At 38.0% G+C, this 25,325-nt stretch overlaps 1 protein-coding gene across 12 annotated transcripts in view; it reads left to right on the top strand.

Moving 5' to 3' along the window:
• The window catches only part of BCAS3 (BCAS3 microtubule associated cell migration factor), a 591,457-nt gene that overhangs the window by 355,947 nt on the left and 210,185 nt on the right, over window positions 1-25,325 (top strand). The window contains exons 25-27 of one of the 12 annotated variants that reach the window (XR_007413013.1): window positions 1,018-1,090; window positions 1,354-1,605; window positions 3,505-3,744. The exons of 10 other annotated variants lie outside the window; for them this stretch is intronic. Coding sequence is in view for 1 of the 2 variants with exons in the window: in XM_035720395.2 (XP_035576288.1) it covers window positions 1,018-1,050 (33 nt within the window). In the remaining variant the exon portion in view is untranslated. Of the gene's footprint in view, window positions 1-1,017; window positions 1,091-1,353; window positions 3,745-25,325 lie in introns of those variants that run through there. One more of the 12 variants, XM_035720395.2, reaches the window with a different exon arrangement.

Raw genomic sequence — 25,325 nt, 5'->3', positions numbered from 1 at the left:
CCTTCCTCTTATAGTTTTGAATGTCTTTATATTGGATATTCAGAAGAACTAATGATTTTCTAATTTTGGCAAATAAGCTAAACGTGTTTGTGTCTTTCAAATTAGACTTACATGAAAATACTTAATTAAGCACTTCATGCTGGTTTGGGCACAAGCAGTCATTTGAAGAGGAAAATGCAATACTAAGATGGCCTTGCACTGAGTTAAAATTTTATGAATTAAGAAAGTGTATCATTCCTCAATCTCTCCTAGCATACGAAAGAAAATATGCTATGCTGTGTTCATTTCTATAGTCTTTTCATACCACTTCAGTGACATATTTATCTGTTTTCTGAGGAGCAAAGATGAAGGGCTAATATAGCCATTAGAAAATTATTCAGTCGTACTATAAATTGTAAAGAATTTTTAGGGCTAAGCTATTTTAAATTCTTTGCGATAACATTGGCAAAGAATTATATATATGAATATAATTATGGATATTCGACATAATTGTCAACAGCATATGATGAAATGTTCCTGACTGCAACTCTGAAGTTTTGCTTACTGAAGGAAGGAGTACTTTACAACATTTTTCTGCAAATGCTTTTGGAGATACATTATTCCCAAGACATGAGTGTATAGACACAGATGTAAAAATCTCTTAACATTCAACCAAACTTTTCCAGATCTTAAAGCTATAATTTATTCCTCACTCTCCAAAGACTCCCAAAATGTCTTCTTTTACATAACTTTATCCATTGGAGGAAAAGTTAAAATTCTCCTCTTCCACATGCTAAATGATGGAGATAGGCTTTTCATGATGCATTTTGTAGTTGACTATAAAAGCTCTAGGATTTCAAGGGAGAAGTGAAAAAACAGAGTTAACTTCTTTGTGAAGATTTAAAATTTATGATTTCTCCTCGCTATAGGGGTGAGATTCTGCTTGAATTGTGTTATGGAGAGTCCTGAATAATGTAAGATATATATGAATCAGAGGTAGTAATAAATTCTGAATGAATCTTTGGGTTTTTACTTTAGATTACTTTATCCTTAAAACCAATGTTTCTATAACCTCTGACCGGAATACAGAAGATCCAAAGTACTTCCAAGGGTGAGAATTTTTCCTGGCCTCTGTGTGAGTAGTTTAATTCATTCTGATTGTGTGGTGCAGGATAGAATGTGATGTGAGTACATCAGAGATATATTTACAGATTCTTAATTTATATATCACCTTGCCAAAATATGAGACAATCCTTTGCTGAATTGTCAGGAGTATTTTCAAAGATATTGGAAAAAGAGAAAGCAATGTGTATGTGTTCTGTTATCTTCAGCTGAACCACTGCCTCTGTTAACTGGATTTTTCTTTCCTTTTAGTGAAAAACCAAAGGACAACAGTCATTATACGATTTTGTATTTTAAGTATTTTCATAATCCAACATAAATTGGCCCACCCAAGGATTATGTCTGTCTTATAAAGATGTGTTTACATAGTCATTGGGTGAAAGATTGCAGAAGTTGAACCACTAGTTTTGAAAGTTGAGCCAGACCAGGAAAAATCAGGATACAATTTGGCACTTATGGAGACGAAATGATTTCCTTTTTAGCTGCTGATTTCTACTGGGAAATGTATCCTTGGACTGAAAATTGCATCCGGGAAAATGTTTATGTAGTGTTTTTCAAATGACTGATTATTCTTCTAACCTTTAACATGAACTGTGTCTAATTTTGGTCTCTCTTAACTCTTTCATGCCTGGGGAACTTTTCTCTGTGGGAAAAAATATTGCTAACAAACAAAACTTTATGACTTTGGATACAATAATGGCTTATAGGGTAACAACAATGGAAAAAGGGGTAAAATTTCTTCTTGAGTTAATTTTCCAGGTGGTAGTATAATGCCCTACAGTTAACCACCCTTTATCACAGGTGCTTAAGTTTGTTTTTTTTTTTTTTTAAGATTTTATTTATTCATGAGAGACAGAGAGAGAGAGAGAGAGAGAGGCAGAGACACAGGCAGAGGGAGAAGCAGGCCCCATGCAGGGAGCCTGACGTGGGACTCGATCCCGGGTCTCCAGGATCAGGCCCTGAGCTGAAGGCAGGCGCTAAACCACTGAGCCACCTGGGCTGGTAAAGATAAAGATGCATCATTTATATTGTGATGCAATAGTTTTAATCTACTGAAACAGCTATATCTCCCCCTTTTATTCCACCACCACCTGTGAAGTAGGAGCTTCTTGACATTTTCATGGATCACCTTTGCCCTGTGAGTTCTTCACAAAGATCAGATTATATGATATTTTCTTTCTTGTTTATTTTTGTAGCTTTTCTGGCTAAGTGATTGTCTGTCAGAGATTGCAGGGGTCTTGACTTCATGCCCATTCTCCACTCAGGAACCTAGGTAACTGAAGCTTCAGCAGTGAATTATTGCAGGTGACAGTGGCGGGGAGGGGAGGGGTGGGGGGAAGACATTGGAGATCTCACGCTGGTCATTTCTCATAATTCATGGGTTAGAATTGTGCTGTCTGGTCTGATAGCCACAGCTCCCTTTGGTTATCTAAATTCAAATGAGGGAAAATGAAATAAAATTGATAATCGAGTTCCTCAGTTGCACTAGACACATTACAAATCTACCATATTGGACAACAGAAATATAGAGCATTTCTATTACCACAACAAGTTCTGTTGGAGACCACTGGACTGATGTTAAGGAGATGGGGGAAATCCAGTCTTCTTGTGTGCCCAGTGGTGAGGAAGAAGCAGATATTACCAAACTGCAATAATGTCTACTATTGTTGGCAAACTATGTGCTTGCAGCTGAGATACTTTAAATCCTTTTTATCCCCTTTGTATGTACGTATACAAAGTGAAGAGGATAAGATTGATAGAGATGTATACATACACACACACTGCTTCTAATTGCATGAAAAAGAAAACATAAGAAACATGCACTTGAAACTAACATATTTTGCCAAGGAGTCCTCATATTAGATATCCTTTTGAAGGAAGATCTGTACTGCATTCGTGTGGCTCTGGAAAGAAAGACCATAATTCCCACTGAGCTCAGAAAATGTGATTAAGGAATTTGAATGTAATTACCCAAAATTTGGCTTTTCTTTTAAAGAACCCATTCATTTTAGAGATTCCTTGATACTATAAATCTGACAACTAAATCTGGTTTTTTTTGGAAGACTTCCACCAGGAATAGTGAGAACCAAGGATGAGTACATAAAAAAAAAAAGAGGCCTATACATCGAGGACAATCTGAGCAATATTATGTTTTGACTTAAATCAGATTTTATCTATGGCTGATATACAGAGGGGATATTTAGTGGAATGTGTGGGGCTTTGTTCAAGATTCATATCTTATTTGATTGGTGTACAAGCTTACTTAAATGAATGTTGGGGCAACAATAAATATACGTTCAACCAAAGCACATTGCAGTTATTTGTGAACACAGTAATAATAATAGATTTGGAATCTTTTCTCTATTTTCAAAGACAAAGTTCTCTTTAACCAATAATCAACAGATTAAAATTTGATAAGTAGTAGACCTTCAGTGCTTCTCTATACCAAATGGCTTGACAGCTGTGTAAAATCCCCAGAACGCAAGTAACCCAGTAGAGTTTGTGACAAACTGTGAACCAGCCTTTTTAGTGTTCCTGCATGGTCTTGTCAAACATCTGGAAGTCAGCGTGTTTGCAGTCACCTCACAACATGACTTTGCATTTACATCATTGTGCTAGCTGGTAAAAGTTGTTTTTACTTTTCTTTCTTTCTTTCTTTTTTTTTTTTTTTTTTTAAGGAAAAGAAATTCAGCAACTTTTGGTCTGTCACAAGGTCAAGTGATGATTAGTGATGCAGCCTCCCCTAAACATATGTTTAGCTCAGAAAACTTAAATCAGTTTCCCCCAAATTTGGTAACCATTAGAGTACTTCCTAAGTCACTTCCGGACTTCAAGCCTAAGGTGGGGGGGGGGGCGGGGGCGGGGACAGTACCAGAGTGAGTTCCCCGAAGTCCTCTACCAAAGGAACTTAATTTGGCAGCTGATCCAGCCAAGGAAACACTCACGCAATGGCAGCACTAGACAGGAAACAGTTTTGAAAGTGCTGTTTTGATAGAGGATCATGAGATCAGGCAGAGGGCTGTGAACTTTCTGTGTAGCCCAGGCCATGTAGCACAAGGCTAGCCACCTGAGGGTAGGGGATAAGAAAGGAAATGAAATGGGGAGGGCCATATAATTTATGGGCAGTTTTCTTTTCTTAAGAGAAATGCTCAAAATCATGAAATTCTTTGAAGTAGAGCAACAAAATTAATGATTTTGTTGTTGCTCTTGCTTTTGTTTTTGGCAAAACATTCCACCATCATTATTCACCTTTGCGTTTTTAACGTGATTGTTAGCGTAGACTTCAGGAGCTAACCTCATCAATTCTAACCACCTTTTTATAGCTCTCAGAAGAGCTGTCTTCCAAGGAAAATACTGTATTGAGCAAAGGTTGTACTTTTGGAAGACGGACGTTTTATAATGATAAGTTTTGACAACTCGCTCTGGTCGCCATGTGTCTCGCAGGCCTGCTGGTGGGTGGGTATTTGTCAGAAATGAGAATATGTCTGAGAGGGGCTGCTTTATAGCAGCCAGACTTGATTTTCAACTTCCAGGACTTTGAGCCTCCTTAAAGCACTCTGGAAACAGAGAGGAGGAGCTCCGCCCATCCGCTGCTCTCATATGTGATGTGGACCTGAGCATCCAGTTTAGGGGGAGGTGTAGAGCCTCCATTTTAAAGACACCTCTTGTCCTTCCGTGAACATCTTGGTGTTCTTCTGGGCCCACGTGGTAGAAAGTGCAAATGGATTTCTTTCTTTGGTGAGCCGCTCTGCAAGGACCATAGAAGCCATTTTTGTGCATCCCAGAAGATCATTAAGTTATATCTTGCTTAATTGCAACATTTAAAAGAAAAACAAAATCCATATTGTGCTTAACAAATGCCACCAATACTTTTCTCTAGACCTATTGTGATTCTTGTATTGTTTGCAAAGCTGTGTTGTATTCCACAGCATCTTCACCCACACACTTTGCTTCTATGACTCAGACAGCTGGCAGGTCCCAGAGAGAGCATATGGATGATGCCCTAATAGCATCTGTCCAGTTGATCTAATCACATATTTGGTAGACAGCTGAAAAGCCCACATTCAACTTTACGGAGTTTATGTGACTAGTTCTAAATTTACCATAAGCACTTTTTTATCTAAAACTCTTCCAAATGCTTATTAATACTTAATAATAATTGCATAAGTATTTCTCTCAATTCTAGTTTCCAGAGCTCCTTTAAAACCAACAAATAGGGATCCCTGGTGGCACAGTGGTTTAGCGCCTGCCTTTGGCCCAGGGCACGATCCTGGAGACCCAGGATCGAATCCCACGTCGGGCTCCCGGTGCATGGAGCCTGCTTCTCCCTCTGCCTATGTCTCTGCGCCTCTCTCTCTCTCTCTCTCTCTCTGTGACTATCATAAATAAATAAAAATTTTAAAAAAATAAATAAAACCAACAAATAAAATATGCTTCCAATTGTGAGAAATTAATCTGTACAATTTACTTGCCATCATTAGTTCTCTAATATTCAAAAGAATGAGCAGTACAGCCTGAGGAAGCCCATTCATCAGAATAGCACAAAACTGATTCTCAATTACCTCCTGCCCGGAACACTGCAGCATGGTCTGACTTGGTCTCTCACATGCCACTTCCTGCGGTTTATCCTGCATAATGTTGATAGAATCTTTTCCCTCCAGTACTGCTTTAATGTCACTCTACTTTCAAGAACCTTTGGTGATATCCCATTTTACAACGTCAAGTCGAAATACTGTGAATGAATATTCAAACTTCTGGCCATGCTTCTTGTATATCCCTTCTGGAAGCACCTGCACTCAAGTCAAATTGACCTTTTCAGTTCAGTCTCATAATGGTTCAGATCCTAGCTCCTGAAGCCAGTAGCAATAAATGTGTCTCCTGAGGTCTTATGAGAGTTTTTCTTCATAAAATCAGTGACAGACAAGGGTTCTGGTTGAAACTGGAAAAGCAGGAGGCTGTTTTACATGGTTAGATTCAGGAAGTGTTCATCGCTTTGATGGATGCTAATTCCTTAGTTGTGTTTTCATAATATTGGGGTGTTGGAAAGCTAGCACTGGGGGATAGATGTGACTCTGCCTCTGAGGGCCCTTCTGTGTAAGGGCAAGGTCTCTATCCATTGGGCCATGGTGGGATGATATTATTATGCCATCAACTTTCACTGACAACAAGCAGTAAAATGTCAACAGAATTGGAATAGTAGTCCTTGGCTCCTAGGTTGGTGTGTTGCCTTTATGGCCAGATAGCCTCATGTATTTGGCTAAGTGTCACCCATTATTTCTTTCTGGAGTCCATGCCATACACACTTTGTCATAGGCAGATAAAGAGTAGGTTTTAAATTTGTCAGTAGAAAAGTTAGCATCAATTTTGGAAACCATGGATTCAACTTTTGCTTGCTGATTTGCATGCCAGGCTATGGTCTCATTTTGTATTTAAGGGGTGGGTTGCATATTTCTACTTCTGTCCAGGAGGTCCAGAAGTATTTACCATCATCTGGATCTATCTTCCTATGATAAGTGCATTTTCTCTGTTTTACATAAATTCTATTAGCTCTTCAGCCCATTAATGCTCTCAGAAAAATTGTAATAATCTGATAATACCTTGAGTTTATGGGGAATTGCAGCAATATCTTCAGGAAAGATGTAAACCCCATTTTACAGATGAAGAAATTGAGACTCAACTATTAGGTTATTTTTGCCAAGGTAAACCAGAAGTGGTGGACCTAGGACTAGAGCCCACATTTCCTGACTTGCATTCTACTCTTCTCTCCACTTTGCTCTCTCACTCTGTGAGTGATGATATGTCAGTATTTGCCCATGCATGAGATTTATAGCTGTATAAGATATTTGGAATCCTATTTGATTCTAGAGGAAACTCTGCTACCAACCAGCTGTGCTGACTTTTTACAAGTCCGTTTAATCTTTCTCAGAGTATTTCTAAAATTCTTTCCAGTGAAAAACTACAAAGTGTTTATAATTTTATGATCCTAATTCCATTTAAACAAAGTTAACAGTCATATCATAGACATTTGAGAGTTCTCACCTGGAATTTTTTGTTTCATTTCTTAATGACATCCCTGAAACCAGAAGCGGGAAGAGTTTCTGACTTTGTTTGAATTTTTACAATTTATCTTCTGTCCCTCTGCCTTGGTCTTTCTCAGTTTTGAATTAGGTATTAAAATCATTAAGCCAGGGTACAAATTATAATTCATTAAGCAAACTCATCATCTATTTTACATTGTTAAAACAAAATTATATTCCACACTCTAACCATTAAGTGTGAACAGTTTATTTTTGAGATTTAAAAATAAAGCCTAAACATAGAAGTGCTGTTTTACCTTTACTAACTTATTATTTCTCCACAAAGGCCTTTCTTCCTTGATGCCCATGAGCCCCTAGATTTTCAAAGCGTAGTGGTCTGCACGTCTCTGTTTTTCTTTCCCTGGGAGTGCTGATTAGTGACTTGCGGTGTGGATTCTGATTTATCGCAGACCAGAGCTGCCCCTTAGGGGCTGAGCAGAAACACTCATGAAGGAGCCCTGATTAAAAAGAGTGGTAATGAAGACAAATGTTTCAGAGGGAGTTGAGAGAAAACCAGTCCTTGGCATTCCCCGTAGCTCCTCTGAGCTTTTGAAAAGGAGGTAGTGGTAGCCAAAGGAAATATTTCTCCTTTGTTGTTTATTTCTCATGGCACTGGAAACATTTTTCTTTTCCTCCTGGGTGTTCTAATTCTCACTTGTTAACTGCTTTTCATGCAGGGTTGCAATTAACCCCTGGCAGATGCCTCACCAGGTTTCCCTTATAGCCACTCCATCCCCAAAGAAGTTTTTAATGCTTTGACCTATAACCATTTTTAAATTCTTCAGACTTGACACTTTTGCCTAATTTCTCAGATCATTAAATCACACTTCTGTTTTTTCCCAATGATTTTTACTAAATTTGATGTTAGGTAGGTGCCTATAATCACCTTCCCTTCTTGTTTTTACAAGACAGAATGCCAGTAGAAGAAACAAATTCTCATTCACTTGGTAATTTTTATCAAAACTAAGCCAAAAGTTTCAAATCTAGTGTTATGTCCATAACTGAAGACACTGTTCCAGAATTACTTGAGTCTAGGTGGGAACTTTGCAGATAAGTGTCATTACTTGATCTGGGTCTTTGGGCATCACCAAATCAGTACTGTCCCACCATCTGTGGCTCTGAACTATAATCCACTGCCCTGGTCAAACGTAACCAAAATCCTGTTTTCTTTCAGAAGAATCTCTAATGTTGGAATTAATGCTAAGGCTCTAGATTGTGACAAGCTTACACAGTGAACCTCTGAACTATATTGAATGGTCAGAACCATTGGTCATATTTGGAACACAGAGAGAGAAAGAAAGTACCTTGGAAGCTATGCAGTATTCCGGTGAGCAGAAGCAAACCACCATGCATGTGTCTGGTTAGTGGGCTGTATACTCTGTTCAGTGCTAAGTGTTCAAGGTGGGGAGAAAGAAGGGTAAGAAATAGAAGACAGTCTGCTTCCCGCCCCTGTCATTAAGAAGCTCCTTAGCAGTTCTCCCTGTGTTAAGGCAAGAGGGAGTCTAGGTATCCTTAGAGAACCTTGTCAAATATCCTAGGCTAAAGGAAAATTTAAATCTAATCCTATCAGATGAACAAAGCTGATTAAAACAATCCTTAGTGTAAGAAGAGCCTTTAAAGTTACCCTTGTAAAAAAATAAAATAAAGTTACCCTTGTGGCCCTTCTGGCATTTTTACTTCTGTCCTAAGGCAAAACAAAAACAAGGAAACAAACAGCAATGGCAAAGAATTATGAGCTTAACATTTCTCAGCTATAAGGGAGTTTTAGAGGTTGTTCCATGCTGATGAGCATAGGAGATTAAAGATCAACATTCAAGATGAAAGAGCCCTCACTGAGAGAAGACTTGGGTAAAACCTTTCACACTTAGGTTGCTTCTTTTGAGGTTTGGTCTCTCTGAACTCTTCCCCAACTCTAAAGGCAAGGTCAAGGTCTGAGTCTAGGCTAAATGATGTCAAGTACAAGGGCTGTAGGAAAGGCCAAAAAGTGCCACAACTCATCTGGCAACAGATGAAGATTGAGGCTGCTGGACTAATGGCCAAAATCGAAGGATTACTTCAGGAGCATGCTCCAGAGTAGTAGAATTCCATGCAAATTAGAGCCATTTGACATTACTTCCCTGTTAACTGGGAAAGAAAGATCCTTTTAGTAATTTCCAAGACTGCACCAAATTCCCCCCAAGTACTGATGGACTCTTCCTGGTCTTAAATACTGGCATACTGTTCTTTATTTTTTCTGGCTTCAAACAGGCATATTAAGATTTATTTCATGGATATCTGAATCTTTCTTTGAGTATCTGGGAACACATCAGAGAAATCAGATAGAAAAGAGGGAAAAGGAAATAGGTTATTTCCTTAGCCTTTTGAAGCAAGTGAATTGGAAGGATGCTTTCTGTGACGTTCGTTGGCCCACAACTGCCCGGAATCTCCAAAACACCATCTTTGTTCCTTATTGTATAATCTTTAACCAAGTATTTCACAGACATATTTAGTGCATGATTTTCACATATGTATTCCCAGGATCCATGGAGCAGAGTTGGAAGAGATTGAAGCAGTAAGAACATTAGAAAGTAATTGGAAATTGAGAGATGTACCAAGGAAGGAATCACACAGAAAAGGGAGAAGAGGTAGAGTTTGCCTGATTTGGAAAATACATATTTTTTAAAAAAGACTTTATTTATTTATTCATGAGAGACACAGAGAGAGAGAGGCAGAGACACAGGCAGAGGGAGAAGCAGGCTCCATGCAGGGTGCCCGACGTGGGACTCGATCCCAGGACTCCAGGATCATGCCCTGGGCCAAAGGCAGGCACTCAACCACTGAGCCACCCAGGCATCCCAAAAATACATATTTTAAGTAGTTTGCTTCAGTGCAGGATGGTCAGCCAGTAGAGTTAGATAGGAGTCAAGTTCAGCATAGCAGCAGTTGACCTACTTCAAAAGATGAACGAAGGAAATATAATTACACAATAGGAAGATCAATAATAATAGTGATCATTTATTGATTTTTAAAAATATGTGTTAGGCACTGTGCTCCATATTTGTGAGCATTATCATATTTAATCTCCATTTTATAAATAAGGAAATTGAGGTTTTACCAGAATTAACTCAGCTGACGGGCTGGTTGAGCCAGGACTTCAGAGCCCTCACCTTTTATACCAAGTTACCCTGCCTCCCTGTGTGACTATGGTCAATTGATCCATTTAGAAAACATGAGAGTTGAACTGTACAATTTCTAGATTCTTTTGGTTCTACATTCTAGGAAAGTAGTATAAAATTGGGAGAACCCTGTCATGGTAAAACATTTGAGAGGAACTTTAGAGATTGTAATACCATGTCAAGTTAATGCCACCTAGCATGGATTCAGCATATACTGTATAACAGGCATTATGTCATTAAATTTATGACATTGAGTTAATCCTCAAAACAATCCTTTGACATAGGTTTATTGCCCCTAAGAAAAATCGTAAACATTCGTAAAGAGTCAGCCATATCCAAGATATAAAAGATAATTGCCTAGATTTCAAATGGCTTTAGCTATCATGAAAAATTGAAATTGTGAAGCAACAAGTTTTTAAAGGAAATGCTTCTCCAGAATAGTACTCTGTATCTTTCTCTTACACAGTTTTTTTTAATAAAATATTTTTCAGTTAATTAATTAATCTATAAATTCTAGTATGGTTACCATACAATGTTGTATTAGTTTCAGGTCTACAATATGGGGATTCATCAATTCTATATTACTCCATGCTCATCACAGTAAGAGTACTCTGAATCCCCTTCATCTATTTCACCCATCCCCCACCCCCTACCTCCCCTCTGGCAACCACCAGTGCTCTATATTGAGGAATCTGTTTCTTGTTTTCTCTCTTTTTTTCTTTGTCTTGTTTCTTAAATTCCACATATGAGTGAAATCATATGGTATTTATCTTTCTCTGACTTACTTCACTTAGCTTTATACCATTTAGATCTATCCATGTTTTGAAAATGGCAAGCTTTCATTCTTTTTTATGACTGAGTAATATTTGTTGGTATCTATATTTATCACAGCTTCTTTATCCATTCGCCTATTGATGGATGCTTGAGTTGCTACTGTATCTTGGCTATTGTAAATAATGTTGCAGTGAACATAGGAGTGCATATATCTTTTCAAATTAATGTTTTTGGTTTGGGAGGGTAAATATCCAGTAGTGCAGTTACTGGACTATATGGTAATTCTTTTAGTAAAATATTTAAAAAATTTATTAAAAGTGATACATTTTCTTCACAATTTGAACTCATGTTATTATTAGACTTCTCTCTTCAGAATAGCTCCAAATTAAACGTATGAAGTTTCTGGTAGGTTGAAATTTCCAGAGTCTGACTTGGGATAACATCAGGACCCTCTGAGATAGTGAGAACACCTAAGCTCCGTGTCATGCACCCTGTTTTATGTTTTTCATAGTGACACTATCAGGTATTTGATATTATCTTCATTGTAACAAATGATTATAAATACAGAGTTGTTTCTTAATAGTTAGTACTTTTTGTCACTTAGCCCTAATTGTCTTAATTCAAGGACGTACTCTGTTAGTGCTGGGGAGCTAGTCTAAGGATGACTTTTCTGCAGTAATCAGATTACATCAGTGTCAAGTGCCCACTAATTATGAAGAAATTTATATCTGCATTAGGTAAATGTCATTTCACCACAGAAGCCTGAAATGAGCTATTTATTTCTTTAGTTAGCATACTATCTAGTTGTATTATAAACAAGCTATTGACAAAATTTAGCCCCAAGTCCATTTGTTCTTGAGCAGGAAATAGCTAGAGGATGGTCAAGTACTTCTAGAGATCTGAAGGGAAATGCCCTGCTTTGTTTTTATCTAATCAGCTAACTTGTCACCCTGAGGTCCTATGTATCCACTATGGCAGGATTTGGCAAACTACTCTACTACCTGTTTATGTACAGCCCATGGGTTGAAAATTGTTTTCACACTGCTAAATGGTAGAAAAAGTCAAAAGAAGAATGTTTTATTAAACCTGAAAATTATATGAAATTCAAATGTCAGTGGCTATAAATACTGTTTTAATGGAACATAGCCATATTCATTCATTTATGTATTGTCTAGGGCTGGTTTTTCACTGTGGTAGCAGAGTTGAGTAGTTGTAACAGAGACCATATGGTCAAAAGATACTTCCTGTCTGGCTTATTACAGAAATGTTTGCCAACCACTGATTATAAGATCAAATCCAAACTCTTTCCTAGCATGGTGTACAAAACCTTTATGATCTGGCTTCTGCATACCGTTCCTGTTTCATCTTCTGTACTTTTTTTCTCTGATAAGCAGCCTAAGGTCTAACCGTTCTGTACTAACCATTCTAAATTACTCCAACTTCTTAGACTCTGACCTGCTTTCTGCATATCTAAGTATTTCCTCATGCTAGTCCCTCTGTGTGACATCATTCCTTTCTATCCTGAGTACTTGTTGCACATTCCTATTGATCTTCCATTCTTTTGGTTTAAGCACCTCTTCTCTGCAATCCTAGCATTCTGTGCTTGTTTCCAATTGTGCTTCTTCACCAGACAGCAAGCTTTTATAAGACATATTGTCTCCTGTTCATCTTTGTAGCCCTAGTAGTGTTTCTCAACCTAAACACTATTGGCCTTTTGGACTGAATAATTCTTTTTTGTGGGGTTGTCCTGTGAAGTTGTAGGATGCTTAGCAGTATTGCCAGCCTCTACACGCTAAATACTAGTAGCCTCCCGCCCCATTGTGACAATCAAAAATGTCTCCAGACATTGCCAGAAAACTCCTGGGGGTCATAATTGTCCACATCTAAGAACCATAGCCCTAGAACTTTGCACAGTCACCAGCCCATAGTGACTACTGAGTAAATGTTGAATTATGTATTGTACACTTCAAATGGATGATTTGTATGGTGTGGTGTGTTAATTAACTCTCAATAAAGCTGTTTTTTAATAAAAAGATTTGATTTACTATTAGTTGTCATTAACATCGCTATTATGGTGGTTTTTATTTGTATACTAGAATAGTTGCCAGCACAACTGATAATGTCATATGCAGAACTCGCTGGTGCCAAATCTACGTTATCTTATTTAGTACTGACTTGGGGCCTGGGAAGTCGACCTGAGTTTTGCCTGTTACTTTTTTGGGAAATGCAGACACAAAAAGATTTAGTAACTTACTGAAAAGTCACATAACTAGTAAGTGTATATGAAGGAGTATAGGACTCAGCTCTGGTCTGGTTTTAAAACCTGTGTTCATATCAGTTGACCATGCTGCTTCCACAAGCCAGATATTAGCCACAGAAGCCTAACTTCTTGGTGCAGGGGAAAGTGCACATACCTGCCAAAGACAATGCACATAGATAGTAGATACGAGCAGTTTCTAAATAATGGGAGCATTATTTTTCAAAATATGAAATGGCGAGTTTCTTTTCAGTAAAACAGCATACATGCTCTATGGTGGGTTTTTTTATTCTGTTGTAGTTGCGTTGGTTTTGTTTTCTTAGAGTATACCAAGGGGACACCAGTTTTTCTTCCATGTCTTTTAGATCTGGGGGGGGGGGGGGAGCTATTCTAAAGCATCATAAAGACCTAATATTCATCCAAAAAAGGAAATTAATAGGTGGCCCTATGGGTTCCATCTTTCACTTTGCCTTGGAGTAGTGGCTTGAAGTGAATATAATCTGGAGGACTGGTAATCTTTAGAAGGGTTCTATACAGTAGAACTTTACACAGTGATAGATTTGTGCTTAGATCTATCTAAGCTCTCTAATGGGATATATACATGTATATATCTGTGCTCTCTAATGGGATATATACATGTAGCTGTTGAGCACTGGAAATGTGACTGATATAACTGAAGAGCTGCATTTTTAAGTTATTGTTAATCAATTGAAATTTAAATGGCTGTGTCTAGTGGCTATCATATGGACAGCATAGCTCTGAAAAGTCTTAGCTTTGATAAAAGCACAAGCCTCAGCTTAACCCTACCAAATATCTTAGGGGTCAGAGACTCCAGTTTCAGACCAAATAAATTACCAGTGTCAAATACATAGGAAGAGTGTAAGAGATGTATTTTCACAGTACAATTTAAAAGGTTACCGTTATACTTTGGGTATGTGACTCGTAGAGGACAGAATTACTCTGTAGAGGGTAAACTCACGTTGCAGTGCTAATTCAACATTTATGAACATCTTCTAGTAAGCAATTTTGTATTTCTTTCTGTTGATTTGATGGCTACAGTGATAAATTATCCATTAAGGAGCAATTTTGAGACATTGAGGAATAAAATGGATAACGCAATGTGTTTGTTTTAGGTGCTTAAGAATTATTGTTGCAGTGAGAGGCTTTTGCTTTACTGAAATTCTAGAATTTTTTACTAGAATATTTGTTTTCTGGCTCTTGATCCAAGTAACAGCTACATTTAGAAATTCGGGAGGAAACTAACAAAATTGTTCTTCTTTGTCTATATTGCTGAGTATTTTCAGAAGATGCGGTGTTTTAGAATATTCTTTTTGTGTCCATAATATTTTACTTATGGTGATGAGAATAAAATTGATGTTACATTGATATATTTTCATGAGCAATACATTCTTAAAAAGGAGAAAAATACAAATAAAATTAAAATTACAGCTTAATTAATTTAAGATGGACTTTGAAATAATTTTTGGCAAGTTATATTTAAACCCATTTCATGCCTTTGTCTGTGTTGGTTTATTAAATCTAGTGGATCTTAGAGAAAAGCAACTTGATTATAATGGTGACAGAGATGAGTTTATTATTCTTGCATTTTTAAGAGTTATTGTTAATTTTTTATTTATATTCATTTTATCCCAGCACTTGGCTTATGTGAATTGCTAGTTATTGAAGTTTTGAAATATAGATGCATTTTTCACTTGATCTTAGCCAAAAGGCAGAGAAGCAATAGGTGCATTCTTAAAGATTATTAATTATCCTCCTTAGAATTGCAGGTGATCTAATCTAAAAATTTGAAAGATGTAAAAATTAGCTTTTTTTTTTTTTTTTTTTTTTTTTTTTTCTTCCCTCCCCCTAAAAATTAGCTTTAAGATATTTTTTCCCTTTCCCTTTTCCTGACTTGCTCCTTTTAAGGAAGTGTGATAAGGTTAAAGATGTCTGTGATCTGGCCAAAAGACTTTCACAAATACTGTTTCCATATTTGTGGTTTTGGTGTTTCCTCTTACACATGTGTCTTCCTTCTTCAGTTTCTTACTCTGTCAAGAGAGAATTGGCTGCTCTGTTTGGATTCTGTGCATATAACAGATGGGCTCAGTGGGGCTTTGTCTATAGCAGAAACCATAATGTCCAGGAGTTGGTGAGCTAATTAAGAAATTTCCTCAAAGGATGCCTTGTGCGGACTGCTTATCAGAAAAGATGTGAATGCTATTATTGATGGTTTCCTGATCTCAAATATGCAGCAGAATTCAGTGTGATTAAAAGTTGCCACGCCTCATATTCTAGGGGGTACAAAAAATGAAAAAAAAAAAAGCATGCTTCCTGATTCCCAGGAACTCGGAATTTGGGTGATAAAGATAAAATTCTATTGACTATAGTAGAAGGCAGATCAAGCCCTCTTTGAGTGCATAGGAGGGAAAGACTAGTTCTAACTGTGTAAGTCAGAGAAAGTTTAGTGGAAAAAATGTCATTTGAGCTAGGAATTGAGGAATCAGTAAAATTTTGATAAGTGAAGATTGAGAAGGCAGCAGGGCATACACGGCACTGGATTAATGTGAAGACAAACTGGAAGCTGCTTTGAATATACAGGAGAGGATATGTGAGGGGAAGCTGTGGAAGCCCCAGCTGTCTAGGGAGATGAGGACCAGACTATGGAAGGAAAGTGCTGAAGAGTTGGGATAGGGGACAAGGAAAAAAAGGATTCTGAGATGGGTAAGTGATGAGTTTAGAAAGCTTTTTCTAGCAGCAGGATTGAATAGATGTGCAAAGGACTAAGGAAACCATTAAGTGGTTATCACAATCAAACATTTATCAGGTAATTGGTAATCATACCAACTGAGGCTTAATTTGTAAAACCCACATAAAAGTTGCCAATACTCACCCCCACCCCCCCACCCCCAAAGTAACACTCTGGCATTTAGAATGCAAAATAGAAAAAAAAGAACACTTTCATTGTAAAGTCCATGAAAAGCTAGTTTGTGATATATTTTTTTAAGATTTTATTTTTTTGAGGGGAGTGGGGAGGGGGACAGAGAGAGAGAGAGAGAGAGAGAGATTGTTCATGAGGAGGGTGGAGCAGACTCCTGGCTGAGCAGGGAGCCTGACTCAGGGCTCCATCCCAGGACCCTGGGATCATGACCTGAGCCCAAGGCACACACTTAACCAACTGAGCCATCCAGGCATCCCTAGTTTGTGATTTTTAATTAATAAATAGTCACAATTTTTGTGTTCTTTTCCTTATGAAATGATCGTATGACACTGGGCACATTACAGATGGTAATGTGGTAGTTTGATAGTGGGTGATTTAAGATACATTTTGTCCTAATCTGCAAGTGTCCTGACAAATGTCAAGTAAGCAAAAAGCATGCCTCCCTGTGCACTTTGTTCATTTGAGTGATTTTTTTCAAAAGGATAATACTGAAATGGTACAGGCGTGAAGCCAAGTGAGAGCCCCATGGTTGCCACTGCTACTTTTCCTTATCAGCACTGTCACTTCTCTTTGCTTTACTGTGGCTCACCTGTACAAATGGACTGGGCTGGTTCATTTAGGTAAGGTAGTGAGTATTCATCCTCCTTTACCCTGAGTCTTTATATCAGTATATAAGTTTGACAGTCTTTAACCAAAGCCCTTTATGTTTGTGTATGGGATATTTGATTTTTTAAGGATTGATATTTATGGGCAGGCTGAATCACCTATGTTTTTTATTATGAGCTTATTCTAATCCTATTAAATAATTATAATCTTTAATCCTATTAAACAATTATGCTGAGATACTCAAGTTCTTAAAAGAAGTTAGCTAAGAGTACATTTCTAAAAATGGAGTATTTTTACTCTCATTTCCTCCTTTCCTTCTTCTTTTTCACTGTATACATACCCCATCTCATTATTTTATGTATCACATGTAAGATTCTGTTGCTTAATTTTTAAAACTGAGTTCTCATTTATTAATAAGGTTCAAGGCTAATAATCACTCTGTACCATATTATTTTATTTACTCTTCTTAACAATTCTGTGGGGTAGTAATTATTCCAGTTTTAGTCATTAGAAGACAGACTCAGAGAGGTTAGGTAACTTGCCCCAGGACACAAGGTTAGTAACTGGCACAGCCAGATTTAAAACCAGATCTGAAGGACTAAAGCCACTGTCTTAACCATTATACTTCCTTAACCACTGTGCCTTCCTTGGTGCCAGATAATTTGACCCCATTTTGGATAATAGAAGAACACTGGTCCAAAGAGATGTTTCCATAGAGGAGTCATGGAATTTTAGGAATGGAAGGGTATATGGAGGTCATCAGCCCTCATGTAAAGCAAAAGTCCTGTCTATCTGAGAAGTGGTCTTTATTTAATTAGATTCATACAGTGCCCTGAGTAGTAATAGTACTGGTAACAGCATCCTGTGTGTGTGTGTGTGTGTGTGTGTGTGTGTGTGTGTGTGTGTTGTGGGGGGAGGTAGTCATCTTCAGAAAAAATTGATTTGTGTGTGGAGATGAAGGCCAAAAGATGGGCAGTCAGTGGAATCACGTACTTGGAGGATCTCTGCTTTTTCATGTACTGTGTCTGATTTGATGATATCTGTGATTTGCTTCAAAATAATACAGGAGGAAAGTGGATGTGGATGGGACAGGATTGGCCATGGTTAGATGGTTGTTGGCTTGTGCAATGGATGCTTGGGTTTTATTATAATTTTTGGTCTATTTTGGTGTATGTTCAAAATTCTCCATAATAAAATGTTTTAAAATTTTTATTTGAAAGCACTGTTTTCATGAGTTTGTAGTGGTTAGGTTATGTATATGTTTTCTTATCCAGAATTCTCTTGGATGTTTTAGTCAAAAGAAGCATTTTCCCCCTAGCATTTGTTCCCTCTTAGAATGTCCTTCATCTCTTTTTCTGATTATTTGTTAAAGAAAGAACTCAATGTTGCCAGTACTGATGGTGAAGTTAACTGTCAGCTGCCTACATGGCTGCTGCAGTATTGGGATAATTTATCTAATTTCTCTTACGAGTAACTTCTCTTTGACATTATTTTTGAACTCAAAGACTTGCTTGCATTGTTCTTGTTAGTAAAAAAATAGCTAGGATGTACTTAGTAATTGGAGTCAGCTGCACTTAAGACTGTTCCGCCAGACTGTTATTTTAGCCTTCACTAGTAGGGTTTTTAACACCAGTTTGACCTTACTTTGAAACATTCTCAAAATACCATACTTTAATATCGATTTATATACTTTCATATTAAAGCACGGCAGGGTCCCTGGGGAAAAAAATAATGAAACTCTTACTTCCCACAACTATAGGGATAAAGGTAGATTTTCTGATTTTGGTTTTTAAAGAAAAGTGGGGAAAGAGTTGGGTTAAGTTTTCCTTTGGTCAGGTATAATGATTGCAAACGGATTCTGAAGTATGCAAGTCCCAGAAAGATAAGATGCCTGCCAAATAGGGGGGCTGATTCCCATGGCCTGCATGCCTTCCTTCTGCTTCAGGATAAAGACTGGTTGAATTTGTTTCTGACTGGTAAATACCAAATGCCCCTAACATCATATCAAGTATATTTTAGGCAAGTAAAGCTCAAATTTTATAAAATTTTTCTAAAAATAAGTTCCAAGTTTTTGTTCATTCCAGAGCGGGTGCTGTTGGCTGATTCCTTTCTTCTCTTTGCTTTTTCATCACTGTCCCTATTTTTTGGCCACTGGTAGGTAAGCTCCCATGTAGTAGAACATTAGAGGCAGAGTAAAGTAGGAGTGCAGTTGCTTTTCGTTTTTTTTGTTCTTTTTTTTTTTTTTTTTAGTAGATTGAGGGGGTTCTAATATTCTCAGGACTTCATTTCTTTCTCTGAAGACACATCCATCAGCAACTCCATATAAGGCAACTGGACTCCCTCCCTTCTCTTCTGAGCCTTCTATGTGTATGTCTAGATACCATAATAGATCCAATGCCTGTGAAGACCTGGAACATTTCAGACAATAACTCAGACTTGTTTTCTTGTGCTATATTTAGGAATTGAGCAAGTGTTTTAGTTTTATAATGGAATATCTCTCTGTGTACTCTACATCATAGGCAAAACCCTCAGGAGGCATCCAATAGGCAGTCCTTTTTAAGTTAAAAATGTTAGCTACTCTGTTACTTTTCTGAAATGTTTGGTCCAGTATTTTTCATGAGAATAATAGGATCTGGGAAAGAATAGAATTTTATAGCTTTGATCCTCAATAGCTAAAAAACTGAGCTCTTTAACAACACAGCATTTCTTTACATGTTCTGTAAATGCTCTGTTCTTGAGCATTTAAGTTTGCCTTAATTAACCCTTTATTTTCTTGACTTCTCCACATCAACTCTTGGAATTGTTTTTGAGTTGCTGAGGAAGCTAAAGGTTAAAGGTAATTTCTTAGTAAGTTGATTTACATCAAAGAATTACTTCATGCAGATTAACTGAAATGATGATACCGGTAAGATTTCCAGACCAGGATCATTACAGGATTTTGAGTAGGCCCTCAGTGACAAATTGCTCTAAACCTGTTTGGCTCGCCCACCATAAGGCTTAAAATGTAAAAATATAAAAGTGTTTAAATTTTTCTTTCTGTTTCCTTATCAGAAATATTCATTTAGACCATAACAACTGTTAGAACAAGATAACAACCCCAGGCCAGCTGTCAAATGTTTACCATTATCAAAACTCTCCCTGGAGGGAGATGCAACTTTGGCTCGCCTCACCGGCAGTAATTTAATTTTTCCTTCATTCTGACTCGGAAATGGCAGCATTTTTCAAAGCTTCCTCCCACTGATGGCTGAAATTTTCCTTGTGAAATGATTTCCACCAGTCTTGAATCTTTCTTGTTTCTGCCGTCTTCACCTTTGCTGATGGTTCTGCAACTCATCACCAGCTATGCAAACTGACAGTTCACATCCTGGGGCAGCAGCAGGGTTTGGCCTGCAGAAAGGAGCAGCCCGACCAAATTTACGCTCACAAGATCTCTTAATTCACAAAAGCATTTGCTCTAGTTCCTGTTCTCTGCTGCAGGGGCTCTGGAGAGAGAGTGGGGGATGGGGCAGGACCATGGGGAGAATGTTCTGAAGAGAAGAGAGGCTCTCTTCACACTCTACTGAGTACACAGACTTTGGAGATGAAAAACAGACGGGGAGAGGCATTTCCAACCATCTTGCTGATCTGTGCGGGAGTTCATTGAACTGTACAGCATAGCACCAGACCCTCGTGTCATTTAATGTTACTTTTTAAAATTGTTCTTAAATGTTCAGCACAAATATCCCTCCCCCTTTTACTTCAGTTGACAAAGAATATAAAAAACAAAACAAAAGAAATAAAAAAGCCAAATATTGCAATGAGAATGACCAGAAATCGCTTTCCTCTCTGGAGAGTTCTGTTTAATATGAAAGTCTTCTTAACAAGAGTGGACAGAGGAAGTTTTAGGTTTGATTTGAACTTCATGTACATGACATATTTCATTTTTCCTTTCTCTCACAAATTTCAGCCCTGGCCACTTGTTTGCAAAAACCATCAATCTTCCCTGGCTGCTCCTAAGATACTCCTGGAATTTGAGCTCGCCTTTTATCTTCCTCTTGCTAGAGACAAATTTTTGTCCTATTCTTTGCAGTGCCTTGCCTCTCTACAGAGGACTCATCCCTCTGTATCCAGTCTACCCCAGACATGCAGCTGGCACATTACTGTTCCATTGCGCAAGGTCACTTCATGTACTTGTGTACCAGTTTGGGTCAGTCTGAAAATTGCTTTCCAACACAGATTCTTTAAAACAACTGACTTCTTAGGTATATTTCTACCCACTCCTCCCCAGATGTCTAAAACGACCTAATCAAATTGGTAGGTTGTTTTTATGGCTTTGAAAATAAAACTGGTAAAAAATGATGGAATCCTGGGGCACCTGGGTGGCTCAGTCGGTTGGGTGTCCAACTCCTGATTGCGGCTCAGGTCATGATCTCAGGGTCATGAGACCGAGCCCCACCTAGGGCTCTGCACTGGGCATGGAGCCTTCTTAGGATCCTTTCACTCTCTCTCCCTCTGCCCCAACTCTCCCACCCCCCAAAAAAAGAATCCTGAGTTAGAGAGGTGGATTTGAATTCTAGGCCTTGCTCTTCTACTGATTTTGTTCTTCAAGGTTTCTTTCCTTGTGACCCTCACAATCACAGCAACAGGTGGGATTATGGCAGATAACAAAATCAAGTCCCTAATCTGGTTCCCACTGATTCTGAATGTGTGATTATGCTGAATTGTAGCTGATTTTTGAACTACCTGTGAGTAAAGTTTGTCATGCAAATGGTATTTTAAATCATATTTCAGAGGAGAATATTCACTTACTGAAGAAAATGGAAGCATTTCAAACACTTCTATGTATGCAGTTAATTGTATACAACATTCCTACCTGCAGGTGTTTCTTCTATCAAAGTAGCTCTAACAGACTAATACTACTCAATATTCTTCTTAAGTATAACTAACTTGTTTCCTTGTTTGAGTCTGGACATTTCTCTAATTGTGTGAATTAGAGGTATTTTTATGTTCTCTACAATGTTGTGGGAATATAAACTTCAGGAGATTCCAACTTGGTTGGGAATGCACATACCAACACAAGGTAGGACTCTGCTACAGAATTCCAGAAGAAGCATTAGAAAAAAATAAGTGCTATAGGAATTTTAGACCAGTAGAGATATTTGGAAGGTTTTTAAAACAACACATATACATACATGTAAACACATGGGAGTTTTTTTATTTTTTATGTCTAGAGCTTGATATATTGTTTGCTGCATAAAATGTTTACTTGTTATCTGTGAAACCTCCTACAATTTTGGTGTGATGGTTCTGCCTGTAATACCTTTTATTGAGTATTTATTATATACCAGACATTTGGTGTCAGACACTGTTCCAAACTCTGTTTTAACCAGAGGGTTTAAACATGGAGGTTTCAAAAACTCAGATTCTCCAATGGCCAAGTTTAAGTGGCAGGGGCTATGGCAAATTACCTGTGTTTAGGGTTGCTCCTGCTGCTATATTACATGTTGCCACAGCAGAAATGTGGGCTTGGCATTACCAGATCTTCCATTTAGTCACGAGAGACAGGAAATTTACATTTTTATGGGTATTTCCTGATTTTAAAAACAGTATAGGCCAAGTAAAAGTTTGTGACTTTTACATGATATACTCAACTCCATTTTATCCCCCCAATGCCCCTGCAGAATAGGCATAATTATTTGTATTCACCCACCTTCAACACAGCTAGTTAAGTAGCAAAAGTGAAATTCACCCAGGGGTCTGTCTCCAAAAACTACAGTGTTATTCTCCTCCTTCCTGTCTTCCATGGATTCATGGGAGTGGCGCTGCTGATAGTTTTTTGGCAGAAACATGCTCTTTGGTTTAAGCCAGGCCCTTATCAAAATGATCACATCACATGGTACTGTACCACAGTGTCATCTTCCAGTGGTACTGTACCACAGTGTTATCTTCCAGAGAACAGTTATTTATGGATTTGGGGGGAATTAATTATAACACAAAGGTGTAGGTGACTGTAAATATCAAATGAAAGCTCTCTTGCCTTTGCTATGGATTTATTATTTCAACCTCATGGTACTTCTAGAAAAGCTACACAAATACTCTAAATAGTTGGTAGAGTTCTTCAAGTTTCACAAAAAGTGGCAAAAGTATTAGTGGCAATTTTACAAGAACTGACTTTGCCAGAGAGAGAGGAGAAATCATTAGTTCTCAAGATCTCCTAAATATTTAAGCACTTTTGTTAAAATTCTAAATGAACTTCGTGGCCTGAAGGAGTTAACACACCTCCACAAACCTGCGTTCAGCTGGTAAGATCAGGCCCATTATTATTATTATATACAGCTGTAAAAAGCTGGTTATATAGCATAAATTGCATTGAAACACTTAGGCCACAAGATTACTCAAGAAGAATTGTATTGCTTGTTCAGTCATATATTTTGATCTTTATTGCTAGTAGTTTATTCTCATGAGGGTTGGGGATTAGCCTTACTTTTAATGTAAAAAGTGTATCTATGAGGGTAAAAATATAAAATGAAAATAGATTTTTAATGGCAACTTTGGTTCTTAGCATTAATTTTACATGCATTTTTCATTCTGAACTTTTAAACAGTTTTGAGAAACATATGAGAGATTTGTGAACAGGGGCAAGAGAGGGTCAAATGTATCAAATCCTTGGATTCCAGCAAATGTAGGATTTGTGGAAGAGCATGGAAGCACACATGTGTTGGAAATGTAAATTAAAATAAAACCTCACTTGGTAGAGTCTTTTGAGAAGTGAGTGCACCATATTATGGCAAATGTCTGAGGCGTTTATCTTCTTAATAAATTAACCAAATATTAAAATAAACATTAATTTTATCAGTCTGCATTTTTTCCTCTCTGGATGAAAGTGTTTCAGGAAAAATCATAAAAGAATCTATGGTAGCTCAGAGAGGTTAAACTCAACAGTTGTTTTCTTTGAAGTCCCTGGCCATGAGGTTAATTGCCAAAACTGCTTGTGGAAAAGGTGGTAACAATTTAACAAGACTGTACAACTGCAGAGACGTAGATGAATATCAGGTGTTTGCAGATGTTTTTTCGTAACAGGAAAGGGGGTGGGGAGCAGAGGAGGAAAAGAATGAGAAACCCGGGAAGAGAGAGGCCTGAATAAAGTCCCAGCTAAACAGCCAATAATTCTTTGTTTGCTTAGCCAATCATCCTGTAATTGGCCAGGAGGTTAATAGGAGTCTATTGATTGGTCAGGAGGAGTGCTTACTGTGGCTATTTTTACAGTATGCTCCCAGACAGAAGGCTGCAATTACTGGAGCTCTCATTCCCACTCTTTAGGGCCATTGCCGCTCTGATTTATGAAACCTGATCAGGTTGCTGTTGGCAGTTTATGTTCTAAGTGTTGCCTTCTGGGTCTTTGCTGCTTATGGGTCAGTGTGCTAGTTCTCATCATTTATTGTGGTCATTTGAATAGGAAAGCTTATTTATGACTTATTGAAGTAGGAATACATTAAAAATAATAACCACCACCCACATGGACTGGAAAGTGGGAACCATCATACACAATGTGTGATAGAGTCCCACCTGCCCTAGAAATACACATTCTGCTACCGGCATAGCATTTACAGTAGTTGCAGAAATCGGTAGTCTTTTCCTGATCTGCCTTCAACAGATTTGTTTCTCATCTCCTTGTAATTTACACTGTTGATTACACTTGGATGTGCTTGTATGGCTTCTAATAATGAAATTGGGTCACTGGTATTTTAGAGCTAAGGAGACCAAGGACTTCTTTAAAATGTCTTAAACCATTGGGATGCCTTCTGGAGCTTGCGACAGGGCTCTTCTGTCTTAACCCACTGTGACCTGGTCCTGACCTGAGCTTTACTAATAAGGTACTTACTTCATCATTTCATTTCTCACTCGCTAAACTTGACTATAAATCCTTCCTTTACTCAAGATCTTAGTTTCCACCATTGCTCAAGCTTTCGTTTGTAGTTCAGAGTTCCCTGGGAGCTCAGGTGAAGGGGAGTAAATCTCTACTGATGATAAGGCCCTTGAGCCACAGAATTCTGTGTAGCCACATCCAGACCCCTAGATTTCACCTGCACTTCCAGCCTGTCACTGAAGGCTGTGGTGACCACAGCTACCACTGCTACTACTTCCTCCTGTTTCTTCTGCTTCTTTAATTTCACTGCGGCTACTTAAAAAAAAAAAAAAATACTAAGGACTTCTGCAGATCCTCTCATTGCTTCAAAAGTTCTCCATCACTCAGCATCCACGTTTTGAATGACTGCTCTATTCCAGACACCCCTGCAAGTGCTGTGGATGCAGTGGTGGTGACAACAGCCCACAGATGAGCACACTGATCATGCCCCCTCTAACATTCCTAAACCTGCCCAACTGTCCATAAGACGCGTGGCAAGCACCAACCCTACCAAGTGACACAGTACAGAAAG

Source organism: Canis lupus, chromosome 9 (assembly GCF_003254725.2).
Source record: "Canis lupus dingo isolate Sandy chromosome 9, ASM325472v2, whole genome shotgun sequence".
Taxonomy (NCBI): Eukaryota; Metazoa; Chordata; class Mammalia; order Carnivora; family Canidae; genus Canis; species Canis lupus.
This window is presented reverse-complemented; position numbering and strand designations above follow the sequence as displayed.